Raw genomic sequence first — 23,202 nt, 5'->3', positions numbered from 1 at the left:
TTCATTAGCCAGCAAAATGAACCAAAGCCTGTTTTAAAAATGAAAAGCCTTTCCCCAGGTGTGTTCTGCAGGCTGTTTCTTTTCTCACCTCTCAGCTGTCCTGCCTGCTGCATTACAGAGAAGGCAGGACTGAAGCTGACACTGAGCTCTTGAGAAGTGTGTTGACTTTTACACCAAAAGCATTACCTTTTGCTGGTAGAAGCTGATTATCCTGAGTTTATCAGACATGTTTGTTCAGCCGTGTCGGTGTCAGGGAGCATGTCATCTGTGCTGAGCCTTGCCCCTCTGCTCGTTTCTCTTTTGGGGCCAGATGTAAAGGGTTCACCTAGCACTGTCATTAACCCCGAGTCACCGCTGTTAGGCATGAGGAAGACACTTAGCCTTGCTGATGTCATCTGTTGACGGTACTTGGTATGTTTGTGATTGCATCTGTAATTTTGGGAAAAAGTTTTAATACTGCATTTAATTTTTAAAGTCATGCCATTGAATCTGCCAGAGAAGATTCTTCAAGCCTAGTTGCTGAACTTCAAGAAAAACTGCAGGAAGAAAAAGCTAAGTTTCTAGAACAACTCGAAGAGCAGGAGAAAAGAAAGAATGAAGAAATGCAAAATGTTCGAACATCTTTGATCGCGGAACAGCAGGTATGCGTGTCCCCTGCCCTCGTTTCATTTATTTTAGGGCCAAAGAAGGTGAACATACATCAACAAATACAAGTTCCTTGTGTAGCTGGGGTTTCTTACATCTTAGGTGTGCTCTTCCTGCACTGATCCTGAGACACAAATTAAATGTCTTCATGATAAAAGCGTTTGCTTGTTACTGGTCATTACGTCACACAGGTACTTCACAGTGAAATAGTCCTAGATTAGAAATTAGGAAATGTGAATTGTGTTTCCAGTCTCTTAGCTGTCTGTGTGATCTCGGAAACATCATTTAACCTCTTCACAACCCAGATTAGTTTTTTGCAAATAAAGGTGTTTATATTTGTACCGCTACAGAGATGATACTTGGGTTTTTTCCTCTAAGCTAGAACTTCATTATATATTACATGCTGATAATTGTATTGATGTGATCGGCCAGCAGCAGGTTACGGTGGAATATGGTTGAACTTTGGTGATTCACTTAATTGGCGTTGATCAGCGGGGAGCGGCAACGCATGTGGGCTGAGCAGGGCCCAGACCCCGGAACTGGGATGGCCGTCAGGGAGCCTGTACGCCAGCTATGGTCTGGATAACAGTAGGGGAGCACTTCTGCGCGACAGAGGTGGCGGCGAGGACGTGGAGAAGAGCGGGGGCTGCGGGGCCGGGCAGGTGTCGGGACAGGCACGGGGACACCGGCATCCTTTGTTTACCTTGCGGAGGCCGCTCCTGAAGCCGGTGGATGCGGCGTCATTGACTCACAGGTGTGATACCGTGTGGTACAGCTTCACTCTTCTCAGTATCCTTTTAGAGTTCAAAAAATGTCAACCAGAGAACAAGTGTGGGTCAGAACCCTTACTTACGAAGTTTAAATTTCAGGGCCCGGGGACAGACAGAAGGGCCGAAAAGGAGGAATGAGGATGGGAAATCGGAAAAAGGAAGGGTGTGTGTAGCGGAAACCAGGGAAGTAACTGCCAGGGTGGGAGCAGTCACCAGCTTTCAGTGAGATCGTCAGTGAGCAGGTCACTCACAGCGTCTCTGTTTCTGAAATTCTGAACTTGTCAGTTCTTCAGCGGATTCATCCTGCCTGAGACAGGTCTGTCTCCTTCTGGCCGCCTTTCTCTCTGCGGGCTCCTCTGGGAGCACGTTTGCGGGCGCAGGCCTCCAGGATCCAGTGGGGGTGAAGTGGCAGATGGAAACCATCTCTTCAACTTTAGTTCTTCCTCCAGTACTTGTAAAGTGAGAGGAGAGGTGACTCCTGAGACACCTTCCGATTTTCCGTAGTGTTTGGATGTTAAGTAGTGGTTGCTAAGTTGATTTAGAGCTAGTTTTGTAGGGATGCCTTGGGCCTAGCTGTCTCTGACCTTAACCTTGTTTCTAACATGTGTATTACAATTGTGGTAAGTTTTCTGAAAATCCGCTTCGTATTACAGAAGCAGCAAAGACTATGAAGACAAAGCAGCTAATGCACTGTTAGGACTATTCTTTTTGCTTTCTGCATGTGAGCAATGCACAGAGGAGTGGCTTACTGCACAGGCGCACCCTAAATGCTCTTTCTGAGGGATCGTCCTGTCTGCCTTCTGGCTGGAAGTCGGTTTAACCCAGTATTTGATGAATTCACTAAATTAGGTCCAAGAATGCCACATTCTTGTTAAGTCTCCCTTTTCTAGCATTATTGGCATTATTCATTGATGAGAGGATCTGTGACTGTTAATTTTGGAAGCTGGCTCATGAGGTCTCTGCAGGCAGTTGGATGTGTGAGCTTGGCCGTGAGAAGGCGTTGGTGGACTCGAGGACGGCGCGTCGGCGGTGCAGGGCAACGCGCTGCCCCAGGAGCCACAGGGAGGACTCAGGGCAGGGAGGCTCCTGAAGGAAAGAGTCCCGTGTACAGCGGCGCTGGTTAATTGTTGGCTGGTTTTTTTTTTCTTTCTCCAAAATTTAAAAATTATTTGCTAATACTTTTCCTCTAAACATGTGGACAATAACGTGAAAATAGAATTCATTTTCAAGATACTAAGTTGGAACACACCTTAATACAGAGCTAATAAAATGCAGCCACAGTGCCTTCACCACAGCGTAGCATTTTAATTGAACAGTTCCCATCGCTTGTGAGTGGCGCGCGCTCCTCCCCGCGTGCAAGTGCGCCCGCGGCCGGAGGGGCGGGTGTCCGCCCTTTGCTCCGGCTGCCCCGTGCGTGCCGCGCGTTTACGAGGTTCTCACTCTGTTGTCCCAGACCAATTTTAACACTGTTCTGACGAGGGAGAAGCTGAGGAAGGAGAACATCATCAACGAGCTGAGCGATAAGCTGAAGAGCGCGACGCGGCAGCAGGAGCGGGACAGAGGTCAGCGCGGGCGGGCGGGGGCGGCGGGCGCGGGCCGTGGTGCGCTCGTCCTGCCGCTCGTCCTGACGCCCGTGTTCCCCCCCACCCCCACCCCGTGCGCTGCAGATCTGATAGAGTCCCTGTCCGAGGACCGGGCTCGCCTGCTGGAGGAGAAGAAGCGGCTGGAGGAGGAGGTGGGCCGGCTGCGCGCCGGCGGCCGCGTGCCCTCGCCGTGCGCGGCCGCAGCCCCGGAGCTGTGCGGGGCCTGCGCGCCGGAGCCCGCGGGGGAGGCGGAGCGGCCGGCCCCGGAGGCGCAGGACGAGGGCCGCGCGGACCCGGCGCTGGAGACCAGCACGATGTCGGTGCAGTGAGTACCGCCCCCAGCCGGGGCCCTCCCAGCCCGGAGCGCGGCTGAGGCGGGGGTGTGGAGCCCCTGCGGCGTGTTTCCTGCCGTGCTTCCCTGAGCCCCAGTGGGTGCTGAGCTGTTTCCAGGGCGCGTGTAAGCGGTCAGGTCCTGCACGCACTCAGCGGACGGTGGTCACTGCGGTGACAAGTGTGTTTGTTTTGCCGAGGCTGTGTGGGGTATGGGGGTTAGCGCAGTTTCTTGAAAAGTAAAATTGTAGGTAGGTTTCTGTTTAGTTCAAAGGAAAGGACCAGAAACTGGTTAACTTGAGTCTTAGGAAGAACAAGGCTTAAGAATGGATGAAAAACAGAACAAATAAAATGTAAGTCAAATCGGCAAGGCATATAAACATCAGGAGACCGCAGTAATTAGAAAACTTAAGTGACAGAAGTTAAGTCCCAGCTTATTTGAAGAAGTAAATCAACCCATCACAACAAAACCTCTCAGAAAAAAAAGCATCCAGCTGCATTCTACATGCAAGAAAATCACCTGAAAATGACAGAACGTTTAATGTAATGTGATTGTAACAGACTTGTAAGGCAAATAATATGTAAGCCATTCAGAGCAAAAGGTTTGAACAGTTGAGGGGGAAGTCTCGTGCTGAGAGAGGATACCGTTCACCACGGGCAGTTAGTTGTTAACCCGTAGGTGCTTAAAAAGTGGAACTTTTGAACTAGTTAAGGTAGGTCACTTCCTCTCAGGAAACGAAGTGAAAAATAGATAAAGCGATAGAGAAACAGTTAAGAAAGTTAACTGCATACGGGGTCACAGAGGAAATCTCAGAGGTTCCAAATATTGATATAATTTAGGCTGCTGAACACAGGCAATAATATTAAAAAGTAGTAACAAAATAGGAGTTTATATAAACCTAAGATACGTTCTTTATTACATTTTGGTTCACAATTGATTGGTAATTAAATGGAATGATTTCAAAACCTGTAATGAAGGAATATATCAATATAGCAATAAAAAAAGTAGGAGTTTATACGTCTAGAATGATTTTAAAAATTACAGCAGATAAGATAGAGGTTAATCTCACTTGTGAATATATATGTAAAAAATCCTGAAGGCGGTTTGGCACATCAGGTGCACTGGGAAGTGAAGGTAATGTAGTCATTGTGACCCAGTGGGGTATTACAGGAAAGCAGTAACAATGAACACTAGACTCTCTCAACGTAACCGTGTTCCCTGGTTGCACGAGGAGTATGATCCTCACAGTAGACGCAGACATTGCGTTGGTAGAAGTCAGTGAATTTATTAAAAATAATATTAAAAAAAAAAAACCTTAGCACAAACTAGGAATAGCAGGGAACTTCCTTAATTTGAGAAACCATATGTGAAATATTTATAACAAACATCACATTTAATGTTGAAACATTTCTAGGCATTTTTCATAAATTTAGGAAGAACGCAAGAATGCTAATTGTCACCATCACTCTTCATCAAGACAATAAGTAAATAACAAAAATTGGCAAGTAAAGTCTGAACTGTCATCATTTCAAAGATAATATCCTTTTCAAACCACAGAAACCTAACAAACTATTAGAACTAATAAAGACTGAGTTAGAGTGTAAGTCACAGATACATCAAAAAAAGAAGTTTGTGTATTTACCAACAAAGCTGATCGGAAGAAATATATATATATGTTAGTAATGAATTTAACAAAAAGTGTGCATGACCCTTGTGGAGGAACGTATAGAACCTTATGAAAGATATGTAAAGACCTGAAAGTTAAAAGATGGATGGAAACACAGTATTATAAAGATACTGTTCCCTCGTCAGAGTAATTCAGTGATTTCATCTATACCCAGTTAACATTTCAACAAGTACCTACATTTTATATTAGATGCTAAAATTCATATAGAAATATAAAAGTACAAAAGTAGTTGAAAACTTCTTAAAAAAATACCAGTGATTAGGAATTTATTCTGCTAAATGTATATCAGTTGTAGCTCAGTAGAGCTTTAAAAAAAAAAAAGCTAGGACTGGTGTTGCAGACTTTGTCCTCTCCTGATTACCTGTTGCACGTGCTGGGTTTCTGCCTGTTTCCACCTACTTTAGAAATTTTTGAAATCCTTCTTAATTTTCTATTTGTGCTTCTAAACTTACAGAACTGTTCATTTTTAGAAAAATTAGAAATAATAGATTAGCAGCATCATTTTCTAGATGAGCAACATTAAAATTACTATTAAACTTCTTAGAAATTAATATCTTAGAAATTTCACATCAATAAATTCATTTCTATTACATTTAATAAAATATTTTATAACTATACATGCAGATATTCCCAACAAAATACCAGTAAACTGAATCCAGCCACATGCAAAGTGAATCTTACAGGGTATGTTTCAGGACTGCAAGCTTGGTCTAATATTTAAAAATCAATTTATGTAATACAACATGTCAATAGCAGTGGATGAAGAGAAAGCATTTGACAAAATGCAGCAACTTTTAAATATGAAAACCCTCAACAAACCCCAAAGAGAGTGAAGCCATAGCTCAGAGATGTCTGCACCCCCTGTGTTCACTGCAGCAGTATTCCAGTAGCCAAGATACGGACACATCCGTGTCCGTCGATGGGTGAATCGATAAAAGAATGATGAAAATATATATAGAGAGAGAGGGAGTGAGAAAGGAGCGGGGGGAGAGAGAGAATGGAATATTACTCAGCTGCAGTAAGGAAGCACATTCTGCCCTTTGTGGTCACATGGACAGACCTGCATGGCTCTGCCAAGTGATGTGAGCCAGACAGAGAAGGACAAACACCACGTGGTATCACTTATATGCGGAATCTGAAAAAATAAAGTCAAACTCTTAGAAACAGATTTCTTCTTATCTTTTCTAATTATTTTTTGAATATTTCAGTGTGATGGGCAGATTCATACATGACACAGTGACTAGCACATTGTAGCCACTTAGTAATACTTTTGTAACCTGTATTGAGATTTGGTTTGTTTTTTATGAACTGAAGCTTTTGAGTGTTTGTAGCTCACTCAAGGACATGTGGCATTTTGTTTCTAGTTTTAATGGAGATGCCACCCAAGAATGACCATTTTATCTGTAACATGGATAAGAGGAGGAATGATTTTTAATCCCTGGGAGACAGCTTGAAATTTCAGACATTATTCCAGAAAAATGCATGCACAGAGTTTTGCTCATAATTTCAAACGTTTTATCGATACAGGTTCAGGATCTCTGGTACAAGGAACACACCATTAAAATGTGTCCTAATTTAAATGGGCTGCTTTTGAAAATTAAGTACAAATCTTAAAATTTTTAAAGTGCTCTCTATTAACAATTAAATTTCCAAAATCTTACTGGAGAAGGTAAAGTCCAGAATTTTAAAAGACTTAAACTGAAATAAATCATTCTCTCCTAGAGAAAATACCCACGTGCTGTCTGAAAAGCAGAGGATAATGCTGTTAGAACGAGTAAGTAAGGTGCCTTCTTGACACAGAGTTCAGCGTGTTCGCTCTGGGATGCAGTTAAGTGAACCTGATGTTAAAGCGTGCTTTATTTGTGTTTATAAATTACATCTTTTTTAATGGTTATTTTTATGGTTAACATTTTGAGAAGTCCTGTTATTTTTGGTCCAAGTGACCAACAGTTCAGAATTCAGCAAGACATTATAAATAGGTATTTTACACACTAATTTCCAAAGCAAAGTGTAAAGTATTGTCTAGAATAGGGCAAAAGTAGAATATATGAATAATGGAAAAGAGTTACGTGCTTTATAGAGATTAATTGAAATGAACAGGAGAAAATTGGCAGCAAAGAGCTTCCTGTCAGTAGCAAACTTTATGTATCTCTGTTCATAGATGACTTTTCATTCCTCGGGCTTTTAGGACTTGGCACAATTTCTGTTGCTCTCTAGGAGATAACTGGTAGGGATCCAGAGTCGGAGCGTACAGACTTGTGCTCCAGTGTGTGCTCGCGCTAGTAAAGGTCCATCAGCACCTGCTGGGTGTGTGTGTGTCCTGACTGCACGTTCCTCCTCTCGGGCCCCACTCCCTCGCTGAGCCTCGGGGGCAGCTCTCAGCTACCTGCAGCGTGTTTACCGCTCCCGCAGGTGGCGCTGAGGCACGTTCCCCGTGCAGAACCCTTGGCTGAAAGAAATACACCTAAAATCGTTGTAGTTCTCTTTTAAGCCAGGAAATAAAAGTCGATAAGGATCCCTGAAAAGGATATCCCCACAGGCCCTTGATACTAGAGCCAGACGTAATGCGAAGACTTAGGAAATTCGGACAGTCTTTATGTTTAGAGTTGAGTGCTTATGAGCAGAAACCACAGGTCTCTCTTTCCCGCCCCTGCAGACACTACAGTTGAAAGAAGAAGAAAACAAGCGGTTAAATCAGAGACTGGTAAGATTTCCCTGTCCAGTTGATTATAAAAATCAAAAGGTTGTGTGCTTTGGTTAATTCATTCCTGATGGTTTTTGTTGAGCCACATTGGTCACTGATGCCAGTTGACTCTTAAACCTGACCACGTGCCCTGCCTCACTCGTAGAATTTTAAAAGCAGTCAGCAAAATTCAGGTAGTCTTCTGATTATTGAAAAGCTGTAATCTCTTAGGATTCCATAATTATATGTGTTTTTGGATCAGGTCAGCTCTTAATTAAGTCAGTAAGTCGGTCAGAGCTGTTCTTCAGAAGCCTTTTGAAGATTAGCAAGTCCACTCATGAGTGTGCAGAATCAACACATTCTGTCCTTTGGTGGATTTCTTTTTAAACTTGTGGTGTTTGAACCCGATGCCTTGCTTGAGACCCTGTGTGGCCCTCTGAATCCCGTTGTCTTGACTCTAGCCTGGGAATTTAACCAAGTACTCGAATGGCCAGTTTCATATTCAGTCTCACATGCTGTCATAAAGCAACTGCTTCATTCTTCAGATTCGAATGACTGCAGATTATGAAGGCGTAGGAACAGTTGAAGGCCTGTGTGCAGCACTTTCGGGAGGTTTCAAGGCCCGATTAGAATTGAGTTTTTTTAAAATAAAGCATCTCGTAGGGAGGCATCCACTTGCTTCCACGCGCCTTAGTGTGACCACAGATTCCACACTAGCTTCTGTAGTTAGTAGACTGTCCACCATACATTTATCACCAAAATAACATTAACTGTTTGCTGTTTCTGTAAGTGAAGCAGACCCTTTTCAGAAAGACGTGGAAGAGGTGTCTGCGGCAGACCTCGCTCCACGTGGTGGTCCGCGCAGTGTCCCCGGGAGAATGGAAGCTGTTCGGTGACGGTTTTAGTCACTTTTGTTCACTGATGTGCTGCTGGCACCCAGAATAGCAGCTGGCGCACAGTACCCAGTACATGCTTGGGAAATGTTTAAGATTGAAAGAGTTTTGCCCTCAGACCCAAAGACTGCCACCCTCGGAGGCACCTCAGCTTAACTCCTAATTTCATACCAATTTATAACTCTCTTCACCAAGTGTTTCCTCACGTCTGAGCCCTTGTTTGTAACAAATATGTGAAAAACTGAAGCTTTTAAAAAAATCTCAATGGAGTTGAATATAGTCTGAAAAATGGATGGTTGAACTTGTCCTCACTATTTGGATAGTTTTGAAAATAAGTTGGCCTCACAATTGTAGGCCTTTCTATTCATTAATTTGCTGTTGTTTTTTTTCTGTCTTGTTTTTAAACACCAATTGAGAACCTGCACAGTGTTCAGAGGGAGATGGAAGAAATTCTGAGCATCAGAACTGAACTTAATGAACAAAGAGAAACTCATTTATCTGTCCTTGCTTTGCACGGCCGTACCTGGGCCCACTCTGCTAAGGAGGATGTGCATCCTTGCCACCCTTCTGGCCCTGGGACCTTGGCACACGTGTCCCACGTGTCCTGCGACAGTGTGAAAACTGGGCTGGAGCCTGACTGAGGCGGGGCAGCCTTAGTTGAGCTCGGGCAGCAGCAGACCAGTTAGCACGCCCTGGGCCGCCGCCCCGGCCGACAGGGGAGGCCTTGTCCAGTGCCTCCTCGGAGTGGTGGGCTTCAGACTCTTCTCGAAAAATGTCATTCTCTTTCCTTGTGATATTTTTTAGAATTAAATGTGTAATTATAAATAAAATGAATAATTGTAAATATTCATTTTTTTAATCCAGCCAAATTGGATTAAGAAACACCATAGATAGAAACATAGGTAAATTTATCCTTGGAAAGTAATGGTTGAAGGAAAAGAATTCTATTAATGAAACACACGAGTTTGGACCCTCAAAAGCTGGGACAGACGTGAATGTGTGCGGCCTGGGAAGAGAGTCATGGGGAGTGTGTGCGGTGTGGACTAGCCGGCACACACAGAGCTTTACCAACTGTTCTGTTTTCAGATGTCTCAGAGCATGTCTTCAGTGTCCTCAAGGCATTCTGAAAAGATAGCTATTAGAGAGTAAGTATTTTATTTATATTTTGCGCTTTTTCTCTGGGAAGAAAAAAAAAAGTACCTACCTGAACAGCACTGAGTAGTTGGTGACAGTCTGAGCGGCTAGACCCTCAGCTTCAGGCTAGCTGGCTGAGTGCTTTGCACTGGTTGGTAGTTAACGCTTTCTTATTGAAAAACAAGATTTTTCTAAATTATTTTGGGACCATTAGGATTACATTCGAAGGCCTTCCTGTTACAGCTTTAATTACCATTTGTGCATACATTCCTGAGACCTTCCTGACGGGACTTCACTTTTCAGCTGGTGCCGCCTCTTTTGAATCCCATGTATCACCTTCGTCCTTTCCATTTTTGATTGGAGAGTCTTGCTTTTTGAAGTTGCAGTGTTTCTCCGTTTTTATTTCTCAGACTTCATTTTATTGATACGCTGCAAATTCAAAATACACTATTAAAATTATGAGTTGAGTAACAGACAGTCTTCCTGGCCCACGTTGCCGTGTAGCGGTGTATTGCTTTGGGTGTGGGCTGTTTGAGAGGAGGGTGTCTGGGGCACTAAAGCGCTGTCAGCGGCTCACCGACTCTGGTCGTTCTCCTGTGCCTGTCCGGATGGAAAACTAGGCGCTCTGTTCTGTCCGCAGTAGCGCCGCCAGCCAGCCCTCCGGTTACCAGACGTGACTGCCCGCCGGCTTCTCGCAGAGCCCTGTCTTTTCTCAGTGACTGAAAGAGCTGGGCATGGCTTTCTTGAGCCACCAGCCGCACGTCGAGCCGGATCAGCTTACGATTTTTCAGAGATCAGAGAGAGATGAGCCTTTAAAAGCAGCAACAAAAGGCTGCCCCAGGGAGGCCCGTCTTCCTTTTTTAAGGAATTATCTCCAGGTTTATCCCAGCCAGTGCCTGTCACATCTCCTTAGGCAGGCAGCTCACATTTGCAGGATAAACAATGAATGAAAGCAAGCCTCCCCTGTGATTTTAATGATTGACCAGGTACAGGACCCACTAAATTATCTTCGCTCCAGATTAGCCCTGAGCTGATTCCCTGAACAGCGGTTCTGAAGGACCTGGCAGAGGCAGCACCACGGAAACCCTAGGTGGTCACACCCTCTTCCCTTCCTGCTCCTTTCAGGCTTCGCCCCAAGTCAGTGATCACCAGTGACTTGTTTAAACTTGAGTACATGCACCCAGTTTAGTTGATTTTTCTTTCAAATTGAGGAGCACTCTCCTTGGAGACTGGAGAAACGGTATAAGTTGGTCCTTTTTTGCCCACTGTGACTAAGTTTGCTCCCTCAGAATTTGTTTATTGTTGCAAGATGAAAGATTGGGATATGTGTCTTGTTCCAGGCGCTGGCGTTACCCTTTGAACGTCTCTGTATGTCCAGCATTCTCACCAAGGGCTGGGTAGAGTTTAAAGAAATCATGTAAATGTGAAACTTAATATTGCACTGATAATTGAAGTTGGAGGTAGCAGAATACAGACTTAGAGTATTGAGAGGAGGGTGATGGTGGCTCTTCAGGGCAGTGAAAATCTCGCTTTGCTCAGCTTTCAGGTGGGCGACCTGGTTCTCATCATCCTGGACGAACGCCATGACAATTACGTGCTCTTCACCGTCAGCCCCACCTTGTATTTCCTGCATTCGGAGTCTCTGCCTGCCCTGGACCTCAAACCAGGCGAGGGTGGTAAGTGTCCCATCCACTGCTCACCTGCGAGCCTGGGCTGGAGGGAGTGCATTAGAGGTTTCTCTCCCTTGTCGCCTAATTATGTCAGCAGTAAATAGGTAAGAGGGAACTCTGCTTAGTCTGTTTTTCCGTGTGTTTATAAAATCCGCGTTATCCAGGTGACTTTCCTGGATTCTGTTGGCGATTCAGAGTTAGAGTGCAGCTAATGCAGTTAGGTCGGACGTCTTTTACTCCAGCAACGACAGAATTGTTAAAATTCTCAGACCTGTGTAAGCTTAAACGTGACGTGCCCATTTGTTTACAAAGGCATTACTTGTTTTGGCAAAAATAAATTCTTTTAAATTAGCAAATGTCTTTTCTACCCAATTTACCATCCTGTGTTTCTGCCTTGTTTTTCATTAAACTTGTCAGTACTTCCATGTTTTTTAAAAGAGGCAGTAAGCTGTGTTGAAGCACACCACGGCACAGTTAGCGTGCTACTGCTGCCTGTTGCGCTGATCTGCAAAGAATTCAAGAAGCACGAAGTGAGCGTCCTGGAGCACTTAGCCTGAGTAGAACGCTTTGAAAGCAGGAATGTGTGTGGGTGTTGCTGCTAGGAGTGCCTTGTGCGCGTGGCCAGGTGTCACCTCTGCGAGCTGGGCCGATGCCACAGGGCCCTCGCTGTGGCTGTTGGCAGTGGGCTGGACGGAATCCGTGGACGTGTGCAGTTTTCGTGTAACCCTGAGAGACGGGGAGGACACCTTGCGATTTAATTTACTGGCTTTATACCTTGAAAACAATGAACTTGATTTTTTCCTTCAATTTTTCGGGGGGGTTTGTTTTTTCACTTGTTTAGACTTATTTGAGAATGCTTTTTAAATTTGCCAGGAGGTTGCATAAATAAGGACAGTATAAAAGCCCCCTGTCCCTCTGCTCAGAGTCACCTGCTGTTAGAGTCTTGCCCCATTCGAAGTGTCTCTGCACACCGTGGCTCAGAGTGCAAACACCTGACTGCACGCAAGCCCGTGCGCACTGCTTGTTTCCAGAACCGCGTTAGGCTGCGTGATACCATGACCTTCATCTTCAGATGTTTTACAGTGCATTTCCTAAAAACAGGAGGAGTGGGGCTTTAAATCCAGTGAACACTCACCGTGCACACTGCACATCTCCACGTTAAAGGCCCTCCCAAGTCCCACAGAGAGGAGCTTATTTCACAGTATTCCCGACCACAGAGCTCCAGCCTCCCTCTCCTTCTCCTTCTCCTGGTCGTCATTGTGCAGGAGACAGGGCATGCCGCCTGGGGCTGTGCTGCCCACCCTGGGGCATGGGTCACCGGGCGACTTGATGCCTGTGACAGTGGGTACCCCCCCCCCCCCCCCGCCCCGGACATTTGTGTCAGATGGTTCTTCTCAGAAACGGTGAACTACGTGTGAAGTGCTGTATGAGCCCTTGGGGCAGGCTGTCCCCCACACCCTGTGGTCCAGGGGCTCCTGTCTTTGTGTCACCTGGTGGCATCTGTATGCTTGTGTTCGATGGTTTATTCAGGATATCTTTTATTTACAAATTGTCAGATTATGTTTATGCAATAAAAATCAGTTTTAGCTTCTCTTGGAAATCGCAAAGCCTTCACCCTAACCGGATGATTTATGGTCGATACTTTTGCAATCAGCTTTTTTATGACAACTTCTCTTCTGTTGAATTTAGAAAGAGAATGAGTCCTTGTCGCGCTTTGGCCGCGTGAGGACTGGCTCTCCCGTCCTGTCTGCTTCCACCCTTACCTCCCTTCACACAGCACCACCCTGTTGACTCTCGTTCTCACCCCGTACTAGTTATTTATTGTACACTGACTGTGTTTGCACTGTGGGGCCTCGTGCAGCAAAATACAAACAAAAGAAGGCCGCCCTTTGAACCTAGAGCATAAATGTCTGCCTGCTTTCAGCAGCAGCAAAGGTCATCTGGTCGCGCTGTCACTAGGTGGCACTGCTGAGCTAGTTTAGAATTCCTAGATTCATTTGTTCATGGTTTGTGCTCAGATTGTGTTTGTATTTCTTGAACTTTGTTAGTTCTCTGATTTGACTTGCCGTCTGTGTTTAATGAGTAAATGAAGCCAGAATTAGTGATTGAAAAGTAAAATGAATTCAGTTTCATTTTACACATAACGATGCACTTCTCTGATTTCCGTCTTGAGGACGTCATTCGTCTGCTCTGATTCTGGCCGTTAATGTTTTCATGAGTAATTATAACTGTACTTTCACAAAGAAATTCACAATTTGATTCCATAGCTTCGGGCGCATCTAGAAGACCGTGGGTGCTTGGGAAAGTGATGGAGAAGGAGTACTGTCAAGCCAAAAAGGTAACCCCTGGGGCCGCGGACCAAGGGCTGGTGAGGAGGACTCTTCTGCTCCGGGAGGAGTCAGTAACAGCGCTCTTCTTGGCCTCTTAGTTCACTTGAGTTAGGCCTTGAATTTCATGAGTGTGAGTTTGCACGAGCAGTTCCATCAATACTTACGTCATTTATCCTCTGACAGTAGTAGTGGATTATCAGCAAGCCGCCTGCCTGTCCAGGAGAACTGCCGCAAGCTTCTGTTCTCTGAGTGTTAAGTTACTAGTGTTTTCATGTGCAAAAAAGGAACACAGCACAACTGGTGATGGACAGTCTGTTTGTAGGTAGAGTGGATGGTTTATTTTCGTAGTGCTACCCCCACTGGAGAGAGATGATGTAAAATGTTTGGTGGCTCGAAGTGCACCTGACTGGATGTCAGCAGTGTCAGCGTGTGGACTCATGAGGTCCAGTGAGCGTCCTGCTGACTCACTGGTGGCCCCTGCGCCCCAGGACAGTCATAGGCCTTGAGCGTGTGCTGCTGAGGCTTCTGTGATGCTCAGATAATGGCACACGGCTCTCTCTGCACTGGTCTTAGCCGTCGGTGTGAGTTCAGGGCGCTCTCTCTGGGGAGGGGCGGGCCTGGGCCGTTTGATACAGGAACCCCCCCCCTCCAGTCATCTAGCGTTGAGTTATGTGATGGGGCGGTTCCTGCGCAATTTGGTTTAATCGCCTTTTTCTTTCTGTCTTAGGCACAAAACAGATTTAAAGTTCCTTTGGGGACAAAGTTTTACAGAGTGAAAGCTGTGTCGTGGAACAAAAAAGTTTAATTTATGGAAGAAATCAAGACATTCTGTGACATTTTTCTGATTTGTCCAACAGTGCTCATCCATCACTCCAAAAACATCAGGCCATCTTTTTATATAAAAGTCAACACGACAGTGTGCTTCATTGGTGTATATCATTTACTTTTTACCTGGCTACATTTTAGGAACAATAAATTCGTCAAAACTGTTGGCTGAATTAAAATGGTTTGTTTTTGTTTTTCTACCTGAGTAACTCTAGAAATGCGGACCAAACTAGTTCATTTTCTCAAAGGGCATACCCGTGCATTGTGGCTTACGGTTAGCCATGTTGATTGCCTGTTACATATACATTAGCTTGAACTTAGATATTAAATGTTAGTTATTATTACCAGCATTTGTCCTTTTGTGAAATCAATGAAAACTTGCACTCTTTAACACATTTATAAAATGTATAAATTCTTCAAAACTATTTAAAGAGGAGTGTTACTGCATGCAGATAATCATAATTTTGAGTTTGCCTCTGTAGATTACTAAAGCAAATTGTTTCATTTATTTTTTTAAATGCCCTTTGATGTTTCAAAACAAAAAGGAACTCTAATTTGATTGACTGACTTTAAGATCAGCCGTAATCAGCAGTCTGCGGAAGCGCTTTGCGCAGAGGGGCCGCTGGGTTCTGCAGGGCAGGGTGTGTGCTGGTGGAGCTCCTGGGGCAGCACACGGGCTTTCCCGGCGTCTTCGCTGTTCTGTTAGGATCGTCGTGCCGATGACGTTATCTGTGGTTGGTTCAGTTTCAGGAAAAACGTGCTCATTGTATATTAACCACTTAGAGGTCATCTGAATAACATGTTGTATTGTAAAAGACGTAGAATTTTACAACAATAAAGATTTGAACCTGTAAATGTGTGTGCCTTTTAAAGGAGGATGCATTTTTAATATATTTGAGTGATTGCTGGGAAGTGTGAAAAACTTGTTCTGTATCATATCAAAAGAGAAACATGTTCTTACAAAAATGCTCTTTAACTGTACACCACGTAACAGGGTAAAGCAGTGTTATGTAGGATGGAATTGTGCAAACTCGGTCTTTAGATTAATTGCCGTGGAGCAAAGTATTTAAATGAGTTAGTTGAGTTGGATGAGATTTGTTTCAAGTTTGTTGTTAGAGAACAATAATAAAATGATTTTTTTTTCCAGAAAATATTTAATTTCTTCATAAAAATAAGTTAAATATTTTTTTAAATATGTATATCTAATAGTACGGAAAATGGAATAAACACCATAGTGTATAGAAAACTGAATTTGACAACGTATTAATGAATAAATGAACAAATGATTTCACACGTTTCTACTCAGTCCTTCCATTACATCTTCACAGACTGCTTTGTGTACCCGGTGGTGTCGTGAAGCAGCCGTGGTTGGGGCTGCGTGAATCTGCCGGGCGGGCCTTCTGACCTCGGATTTCACGCGTGCTTGGAGCTGCGGGCTGGCACGTGGCGCCTCATCGGTGCTGCTCTCCAGTGCTGGGCTTGGCGCTTACAGCTTTCCTCATGCCCTGCTTTATACCCATGTTGTCAGCAGTCACACATACCTGTATAAAGCAAGCAGGAAGAAAATGCAGCTTTCTCGGTTAAAAAGAAGAAAAGCGGGGCCTGGCTGAGTCCTTCCCACTGTGGGGTGGAGGTGCGTTTGGGGGCAGAATGCCTGAGCTTCAGCCCCAGACCTGACTGTGACCCGGGGCGAGTCGCACAGACTGAGCCTCAGTTTCCCCGTGTGTAAGGTGGTGCAGTAGTCGTAGGACCTGCTTCATAGGGTTACTTTGAAGATTAAGTGATGAGAATTGTAAACACAATACAGAGCTTTGAACAATTTCAGATGAACAGATTAAGTACCGGATAAATGTTAGGTGTTGTAAGATTTCTTTGTATAATCAGAACCTTGTAAATTCACCATTCAAACTCTAATAGAAAGAGGTGGCTTTCTTTATTAACAAAAGTTTAAATCACATTTAAAAACTGCAAGTAAACGTTAAGCATACAGGAGTTATGTGGATAGTCTTATTTATTTATTTTTGCATGAGTACCTGGATATGCTAAGACCAGAACAAGCAAAAAAGTGTATCAACTTTTATTTTTATTTATTAAGAAAAATCATCATGGTGTAAAAACATGTACGTGCTTTCAAAACATTAAGACGCCTTTAAGCCCCTGCCCTGTTTCCTAACCTTGCCACAGGGATACGTTTTACTTGTTTAGCCGTTTTTATTTTAGTGCCAAATTGTCTGGCTATACCCTTACTTCTTGATAAATCGACTTTTATTATCAATTTACTTTCTCATATGATACGAAGAGTTACTTCGCAAGAACTTTTTCTGCTTTATGTAACGTATGTTACTTTATAGTTGGCTCATTAGCACTTGCATTGTCATGACTTGCATTTTTAATAGCCATCCTAAGTAGGTGTTTTATTTTTTCCCATTCTGTGTATCATCTTCTCAATTATCTACTTTGTTGATAATCTACTTTGATGCACAGACGTTTATCATCTTGATGAAGTCCAATTTATTTATTTTTGGTCTGCTTTTGATGTCATATCTAAGAGTTGTGTGGTATTAGCTCTTATATTTAGATTGTTAATCCATTTTAAATTGATTCGTGTCTACGGTGTGAGGTAGGGGTCCAGCTTCATTCTTTTGTATGCGGATATCCAGTAGTCACAGTACCACTTGAAACTTTTTTTTTCCCCAGTTGAATTGTTTTGAGACCATTGTCGAAAATTATTTGTCCATTGATATGTGGGCTTATTGCTGGTCTTGAGTTCTGATCCATTGGTGGTGTAGCCCCCCAACTGTGGGAACAAAGGAGTGAGCCTTAGGCTGGAATGGTAAACAAGTTATAAAAAGCTGCAGACCCACAGGTGAGAAGGCTGGTTAGCCAATGACGGGTAAGATCCCCAGAGGGGGACAACCTAAGACAGGCACAGAATGTTGTGAAGCAGCCATTTCTCATACGTTCCGCCCCGATAAGCTGTAAGGCTCACAGGTGCCAACACGAACATGATTTACCAAAACATAAAGGGTCTTCTGACCTTGAGCCAGACACTGCCTGTTAACCATTTCCCTTGTCGTTCTTCTTTGCTATGTAAGACTGTAACTTAAAGCTTCAGAGTAGCCATCAGCTCTCTCTGCATACGGTGTGTATGTGTACATGGTATCGCGACACCAACAGGTGTGTGTGTCCTTAAGTCAGTCCCACGGTCTTTACTATATTGAGTTTTATAAGCTTTGTAATAACTTTTGAAATCTGGAATTATGGGTCGTTCAGCTTTCATCTTTTTTAACACTGTTTGACTACTGAGGGTACATTGAGTTTCCGTATGAATTTAAGAGCTGGCTTTTCCATTTTGGAGAAGTGGGTGTTGGGGTTTTGTCAAGCATTGCATCGAATCTGTAGATCAGTTTGTTTCAGTATTTCCATTCTTAATACTGTCCTTCAGTTCATAAACACACGATGTCTTTCCATTTATTTATGTCCTCTTTATTTTAAAGAAGTTTGTAGTCTCCAGTGGACAGTATTTCACCTCCTTGGTTAAACTTATTCCTGGGTATTTTATTCCTTCGGATTTTGTAAGTGGAATTGCTTTCTTAATTATCAGATTATCTACAAATGGAAGTAGTCCTCCTTCTTCCCTTCCAATCTGGGCGCCTTCTGTTTCCTTTCACGGGGGCCGAGCTAGGGTTATCGTCAGGGGTGCCTGGTTCCTTGTGTGTCCTGTCAAAGGACCTGGGGTTCTGAGCAGTGGCAGCCATGCTCCTAAAAGAGGGGGCAGCAAAGTCCGAGGCTTGGGAGTCTAATTACGTCACTCCCACCACAGCCTTTGGTCAGACTGAGTCATTGAGCCGACGCAGAGTGTAGGAGTGGCTGTGTAGACGTTCCTTTTTTAAACCGTTGCACTTCCTTTTGAAGTTAGGGCTGAAAAAGGTCTTGGCCTTTAATGTTTAGATGTAGATACACTTGAAGATGTTTTGTAAAGCATGTGATTTAATGATGCGTAAAGCCGCAAAGCTCAGCTGCTGTTTACTTTGAATTCTAAGTTTCATAAATTTACCCATTTTTACTTAAACTTACTGGTGATAACTGGGATGAAGTTTTAAAAGTTATTACTGTTCATTGATTGGTAGCCTTTATGTTAGTCATCCTCTTAGAATATAAATAAGCTATCTTTGGCCAATTTTAACAAATACTTTTGTATAATTTATCTTCTTTATGGGTAAGATGGGAATTCAAGCAATTCCTAATGTAAGTGGTGCTGAGACAGTCTGCCAGCTCTGAGCTGCCTGGCTCACATCCTTAGGCGTCTCAGACACCGTTTAGGTTGAGCTGCACCTGCTCGTCCCACTCTCACCTGGAATAGGTAAGGCTTCGTAGCAGTGTCACCTCAGTGTTAGGGAAACAAGCCTCAATATAGCAAAATGCAAGATGAGTCCTCCACGTGCTTTTCCGCTAACGAAAGCCATTCTGGTGTGTGTGTCACGGAGGCATGCCTCTGTCCAGTGTCCCTGCCTCCCTAAAACACTGGGCCGTTATTCTTACCAATGTCACCCTTTTCCTTCCGAGCAGGGGCCAGCCTGCTAGAGGCAGGAATCCCCATCCTCACTAAACTATCACTAGAATTTGATGGCAACTTAGGGACTTCCATCACTTGAAGTGGCTTTCAGGAACTGTCCTTACAAATGTCGTGTGTCGTTTCAGAAGGATGTCTCCAGTTCTGCTTCTGACAGTCTGGTCCCAAACTGCTGCGGAGATGCCCCTCTCAGGCTGACTTAGAGCTGCCCCAGTTCCCTCTTCCGCTGGCCGCGGGAGTCAGCGTTACTCAGTGAGGAATGCAGGTGGCACCTGTAATCTCTGGAATGCTGCCTGACAGTGGATGTCTGCTTAACTAGCTTAGGCTTCTGACATGAACTTGGTTTCTTAAAGAATGGATTCTGAAACTTAACTCCTACGGAAGTGTGAAGCCTCGTCTCACAGTCATATATGATGTCTGAATTCTTGGCAGTCTCGGTCACGGTTGTGCACTGATCCGCTACCCCAGCCACACGTCCACAGCCTCTAGGCTTTTAACGTAGTTTTAGAATATATGTGCCTAGAATGTTTATGAAACATCTTGATTCTTGTTTTAGTGTACATCATTCATTATATACAGCTTTTTAAGTTTTCACAATGAAAATTCGTTTTTCTCTAAAATGCGTTTCATGAAAAACATGACATACATGAAAAACACTTGTTTTTGTCGTAGGACTTAGAGATCTGGACGCGGTAAGAGGTGACAGTATAGGTGCAGATGTGTATTTTCATTTCCAGTAAGAAAAGATCATTAACCACCGTAAAATATAAATGAGCCCTTTTGAGGTTGGTACAAAAGTGCTTTTTAAATGTTTCTTATGTTGATTCACTAAGTGCTTTGAAAACAACTGAACTGGCAGAGCGAGCAGCCGTGTCTCTTCCGCGCCCGCGGCCCCTAACTCTGTGGCTTGTCTGCACCGACCGAGGGCTTCACGGAAAGCGCTCAGGCACAAGTGCGCTCCCTTTTGGTCTCTCTGTATATTGCGAACGCAGACGCACCGCGGGTTTTGCAGTGCTGATCAGCCCGTACTGGCTGCTGTTGGGTAATGACCACTCGCTCTACGTTTATTCTCCTAACAGAAACCTCCTTTTGTGAATGATGACATCGCTGTCGTTCGTCCACGAGCTGTTGTGTTAAACGGTACCTCTAAAGGACTCATCTAGTATTTTGAGGAAGCCCGAGTGGATAGAGGGGAGTAAAAGAGAGACCTGCCGTTCTGCCTTTAGAGCTGCATATATTGCTGTACCTGTTTTTATGAAAGCCAGGTGCATTCTGAGATGGGGTTAGACATCTTCACAAGGTGCTCGGTGTTCGGTGACCAAGTACTTGCAGAGACTTGAATTTGGTATACGAGTTCCTCTGTTGGCATCAGAGAAACTGATCAACACTTACATCAGGAGATTTTTTTTTTTAGTTGTCAGCTGATTTATGAAGAATATACAGAATTTTATTTCTTAAAAATATCACAGCCAAAGTATATACAATATTTCTTCTTCTAGCTAATGTTGCCATTCACAAGCAAGAGCTAAAAACGTACTCTTCTGATGAAACGATCATTTAAAATATACACTGCAAATACAGGGATAGCCCGAGTATCTATAATAATTACTACATTAAATGTCAAGATTAAAGATAAACACATGTAATTTTATTAACTCATAAAAGATAAGAAAAGAAGTTAAAGTCCCAGGTTATAGCACTACCTGTTATTTCCTGGGGACCTCAGGACATTTATAGGATATTTCCATATTGTCTCTATACGGACAATCGGGAATATAGGAAATGAATTATGAATAATGCAAGATAAAGGCTCCTCAGGCATCCATGTAATTTCATGTCGTTTTCTAGATATTGGGTTAAGGGACATACTAAATTTTATATTGTTAACCTTTTTTCTATTAGAAAAAGTATACATAGTAGAATTTATAGCAAAAGATTCCTGGGTCACCACTGCCGCTGCATGTCCTGGCACTCACTGCCATCTTTGTCCTTATAAAGGGATGGAAAGTAACCCAGGGAAAAGAATCAAAAGAACTCGACCAAAGCACAAGCATCCGTGTCTCCACCTAAAAATAGCATCTCAAGAAGTCACTATCTGTGGCCTCACAAATCCAGCCCCGGGTTCTGCTCACAGGGGAAAGTGGAAAAGAAACAGAGTCCAGAAATAGACTCACATGTATACAGTCACCTGATTTACTACAGAGGCACCACTGTAATTCAGTGGGGAAAGGATGGGTGTCTTATTAAAGGACACTAGATGAAAAATAATGAACCTTGGCATATTATGTGCATGTTATGCACAAAATGTATTTGAAACAACAAAAAAAGTGAAACAGATTATAAAATTAAATGTAAAAGGTAAAACAATAAAACTTAGGGGAAAAAACGTAGAGAAGTATCTTATTTTCTCCGAAGGACACACACAAAAAAAAAACCAAGCTCTGCAAAGGACAAAAAAAGCAATTAAAAGATTAAAATATTAGGTTTCATTGAAACTGAACTACTGTTTACCAAAAGACCCCATTAAGTAGAGTTGAAAGGCGAGTCACGGACTGGGAGAAGATGCGGGCCATACCTGCGCCCAACAAAGGCCCAGCACCTAGAGCACATGAAGGACTGCAAGTCAGGCAAGGGCAGGCAAAGGAGCCGACTGAGAGTGAGCAGAAGAATCGAGTGGGTTCTTCACAGAAGAGAGTAACCAAAGTGCCCATCATCGTTAATCATCAGGAAAACGCAAGTCAAAACCACGGTGAGGTGCCACTACACCCATCGGAATGGCTTAAATTCAAAACCTAACAATAGCAAATGTTGGAAGGGAAGTGAGACAGAACTCTCACACTCTGCAGGGGGAGGTCATTTGAAAACGGCAGCATCTTTTGAAACGCCGCGCACTCCTGCACTGACACAGTGTTTGCCCGAGGATAATGAGTGCCTGCGTTCACTGGAAGATGCATACAGTAACGGCCACAGATGAAACCTGGAAACAACGTGCATGTTTTCAACTAAAATGGATGAATAAATGGTGGCGTCTTCTCACAGTGGTATATAACACATTGCAACTCAAAGAACAGTTGGTACACACCGCGACATGAAGAAATAGCACAGACATAACAGTGAACTAAAAACGCAGACACAGAAGTTTAGACACTGGATGATTCCACTTATATGAAGTTCGAGAATGGGCAAACGAGCTGTGCTGGCAAGTTAATTTTGTATGAGGGGCCCGAGGGAGGCGTCTTGGGTGCTACAAGCGTATTTCCATCAGGGTGGGGCTAAGTGGGTGTGTCAGCCTGTACAGAGCCTCCTTTATAAAGCAACGAAAGAGAGAGGCCCGTTTAGCCAGACCAACACACTTCACAGATCCAGGCGGAAGAGACATCTGCCCTGCTTAGTGGGGGGAAAAAAAACCAAAATCAACTCAGTTCATTGCCCAAAGTAACGTCCAGATGAATGGAAGATAGAAACTGCAGACACTGTTGAAAAACAAGCACAGTGATGGGATTAAACGCTTGTCCCCACCCTGGGAGGGGGAGGACCTGATCTGACAGGGAGGAGCGACTACAAAGAAAAATGTGGAAAGGTAAACTTGTCCACGCTCATGGAAGAATATCTCCAGTGAATGGAATGACCAAAATAGAATGTGGCCAACCGCTTACAAAGAAGTATTACCCCCGCAATGATAAAGGCTTACTATTTAAAACGTAACCACTAATTGATGAAAATTGACTGGAACCGATACATGAATGGGTCCCATTACTGTAAAAGATGCTAAGAAAAATTTTAAGCAAATCGGAACCTGTTTTATTTTTTAAGTTTTGGAAAGAATGTATTAAAAGAGTTGAAACTAGACATGTCGGTTGCAGAGCCTGAATCACAGACTGTTTGCTGGTTGCCTTCATGGTTAATCCCACCTACCTCTTGGTGGGTTTTAATTTCTCCTCTGGAAGAAATTCAGCTTTCAAATTGTCCTATCAGAATGTTCAGTTTTATTTCTGTTGTGACCTAAGAGCTTTTGATAACCTGCACAGAGTCAAGCCCCTCACCTCCCGTTTTCTCCCCCCTCCCCTTCTACTCTATG

The 23,202-nt window shown here is 43.7% G+C and overlaps 1 protein-coding gene across 5 annotated transcripts in view; it reads left to right on the top strand.

Moving 5' to 3' along the window:
• RB1CC1 (RB1 inducible coiled-coil 1) overlaps positions 1 to 23,202 on the top strand; it is an 84,001-nt gene that overhangs the window by 37,236 nt on the left and 23,563 nt on the right. For 3 of the 5 annotated variants that reach the window (XM_074354948.1, XM_074354945.1, XM_074354949.1), the window contains 7 exons: positions 476 to 641; positions 2,869 to 2,977; positions 3,083 to 3,323; positions 6,739 to 6,790; positions 7,673 to 7,720; positions 9,679 to 9,737; positions 11,266 to 11,402. In XM_074354948.1, coding sequence (XP_074211049.1) covers positions 476 to 641; positions 2,869 to 2,977; positions 3,083 to 3,323; positions 6,739 to 6,790; positions 7,673 to 7,720; positions 9,679 to 9,737; positions 11,266 to 11,402 — 812 coding nt within the window. Of the gene's footprint in view, positions 1 to 475; positions 642 to 2,868; positions 2,978 to 3,082; positions 3,324 to 6,738; positions 6,791 to 7,672; positions 7,721 to 9,678; positions 9,738 to 11,265; positions 11,403 to 13,663; positions 15,843 to 23,202 lie in introns of those variants that run through there. The other 2 variants (XM_074354947.1, XM_074354946.1) reach the window with 2 other exon arrangements.

The sequence above is a fragment of the Camelus bactrianus genome, chromosome 29 (assembly GCF_048773025.1).
Source record: "Camelus bactrianus isolate YW-2024 breed Bactrian camel chromosome 29, ASM4877302v1, whole genome shotgun sequence".
Lineage (NCBI taxonomy): Eukaryota > Metazoa > Chordata > Mammalia > Artiodactyla > Camelidae > Camelus > Camelus bactrianus.
This window is presented reverse-complemented; position numbering and strand designations above follow the sequence as displayed.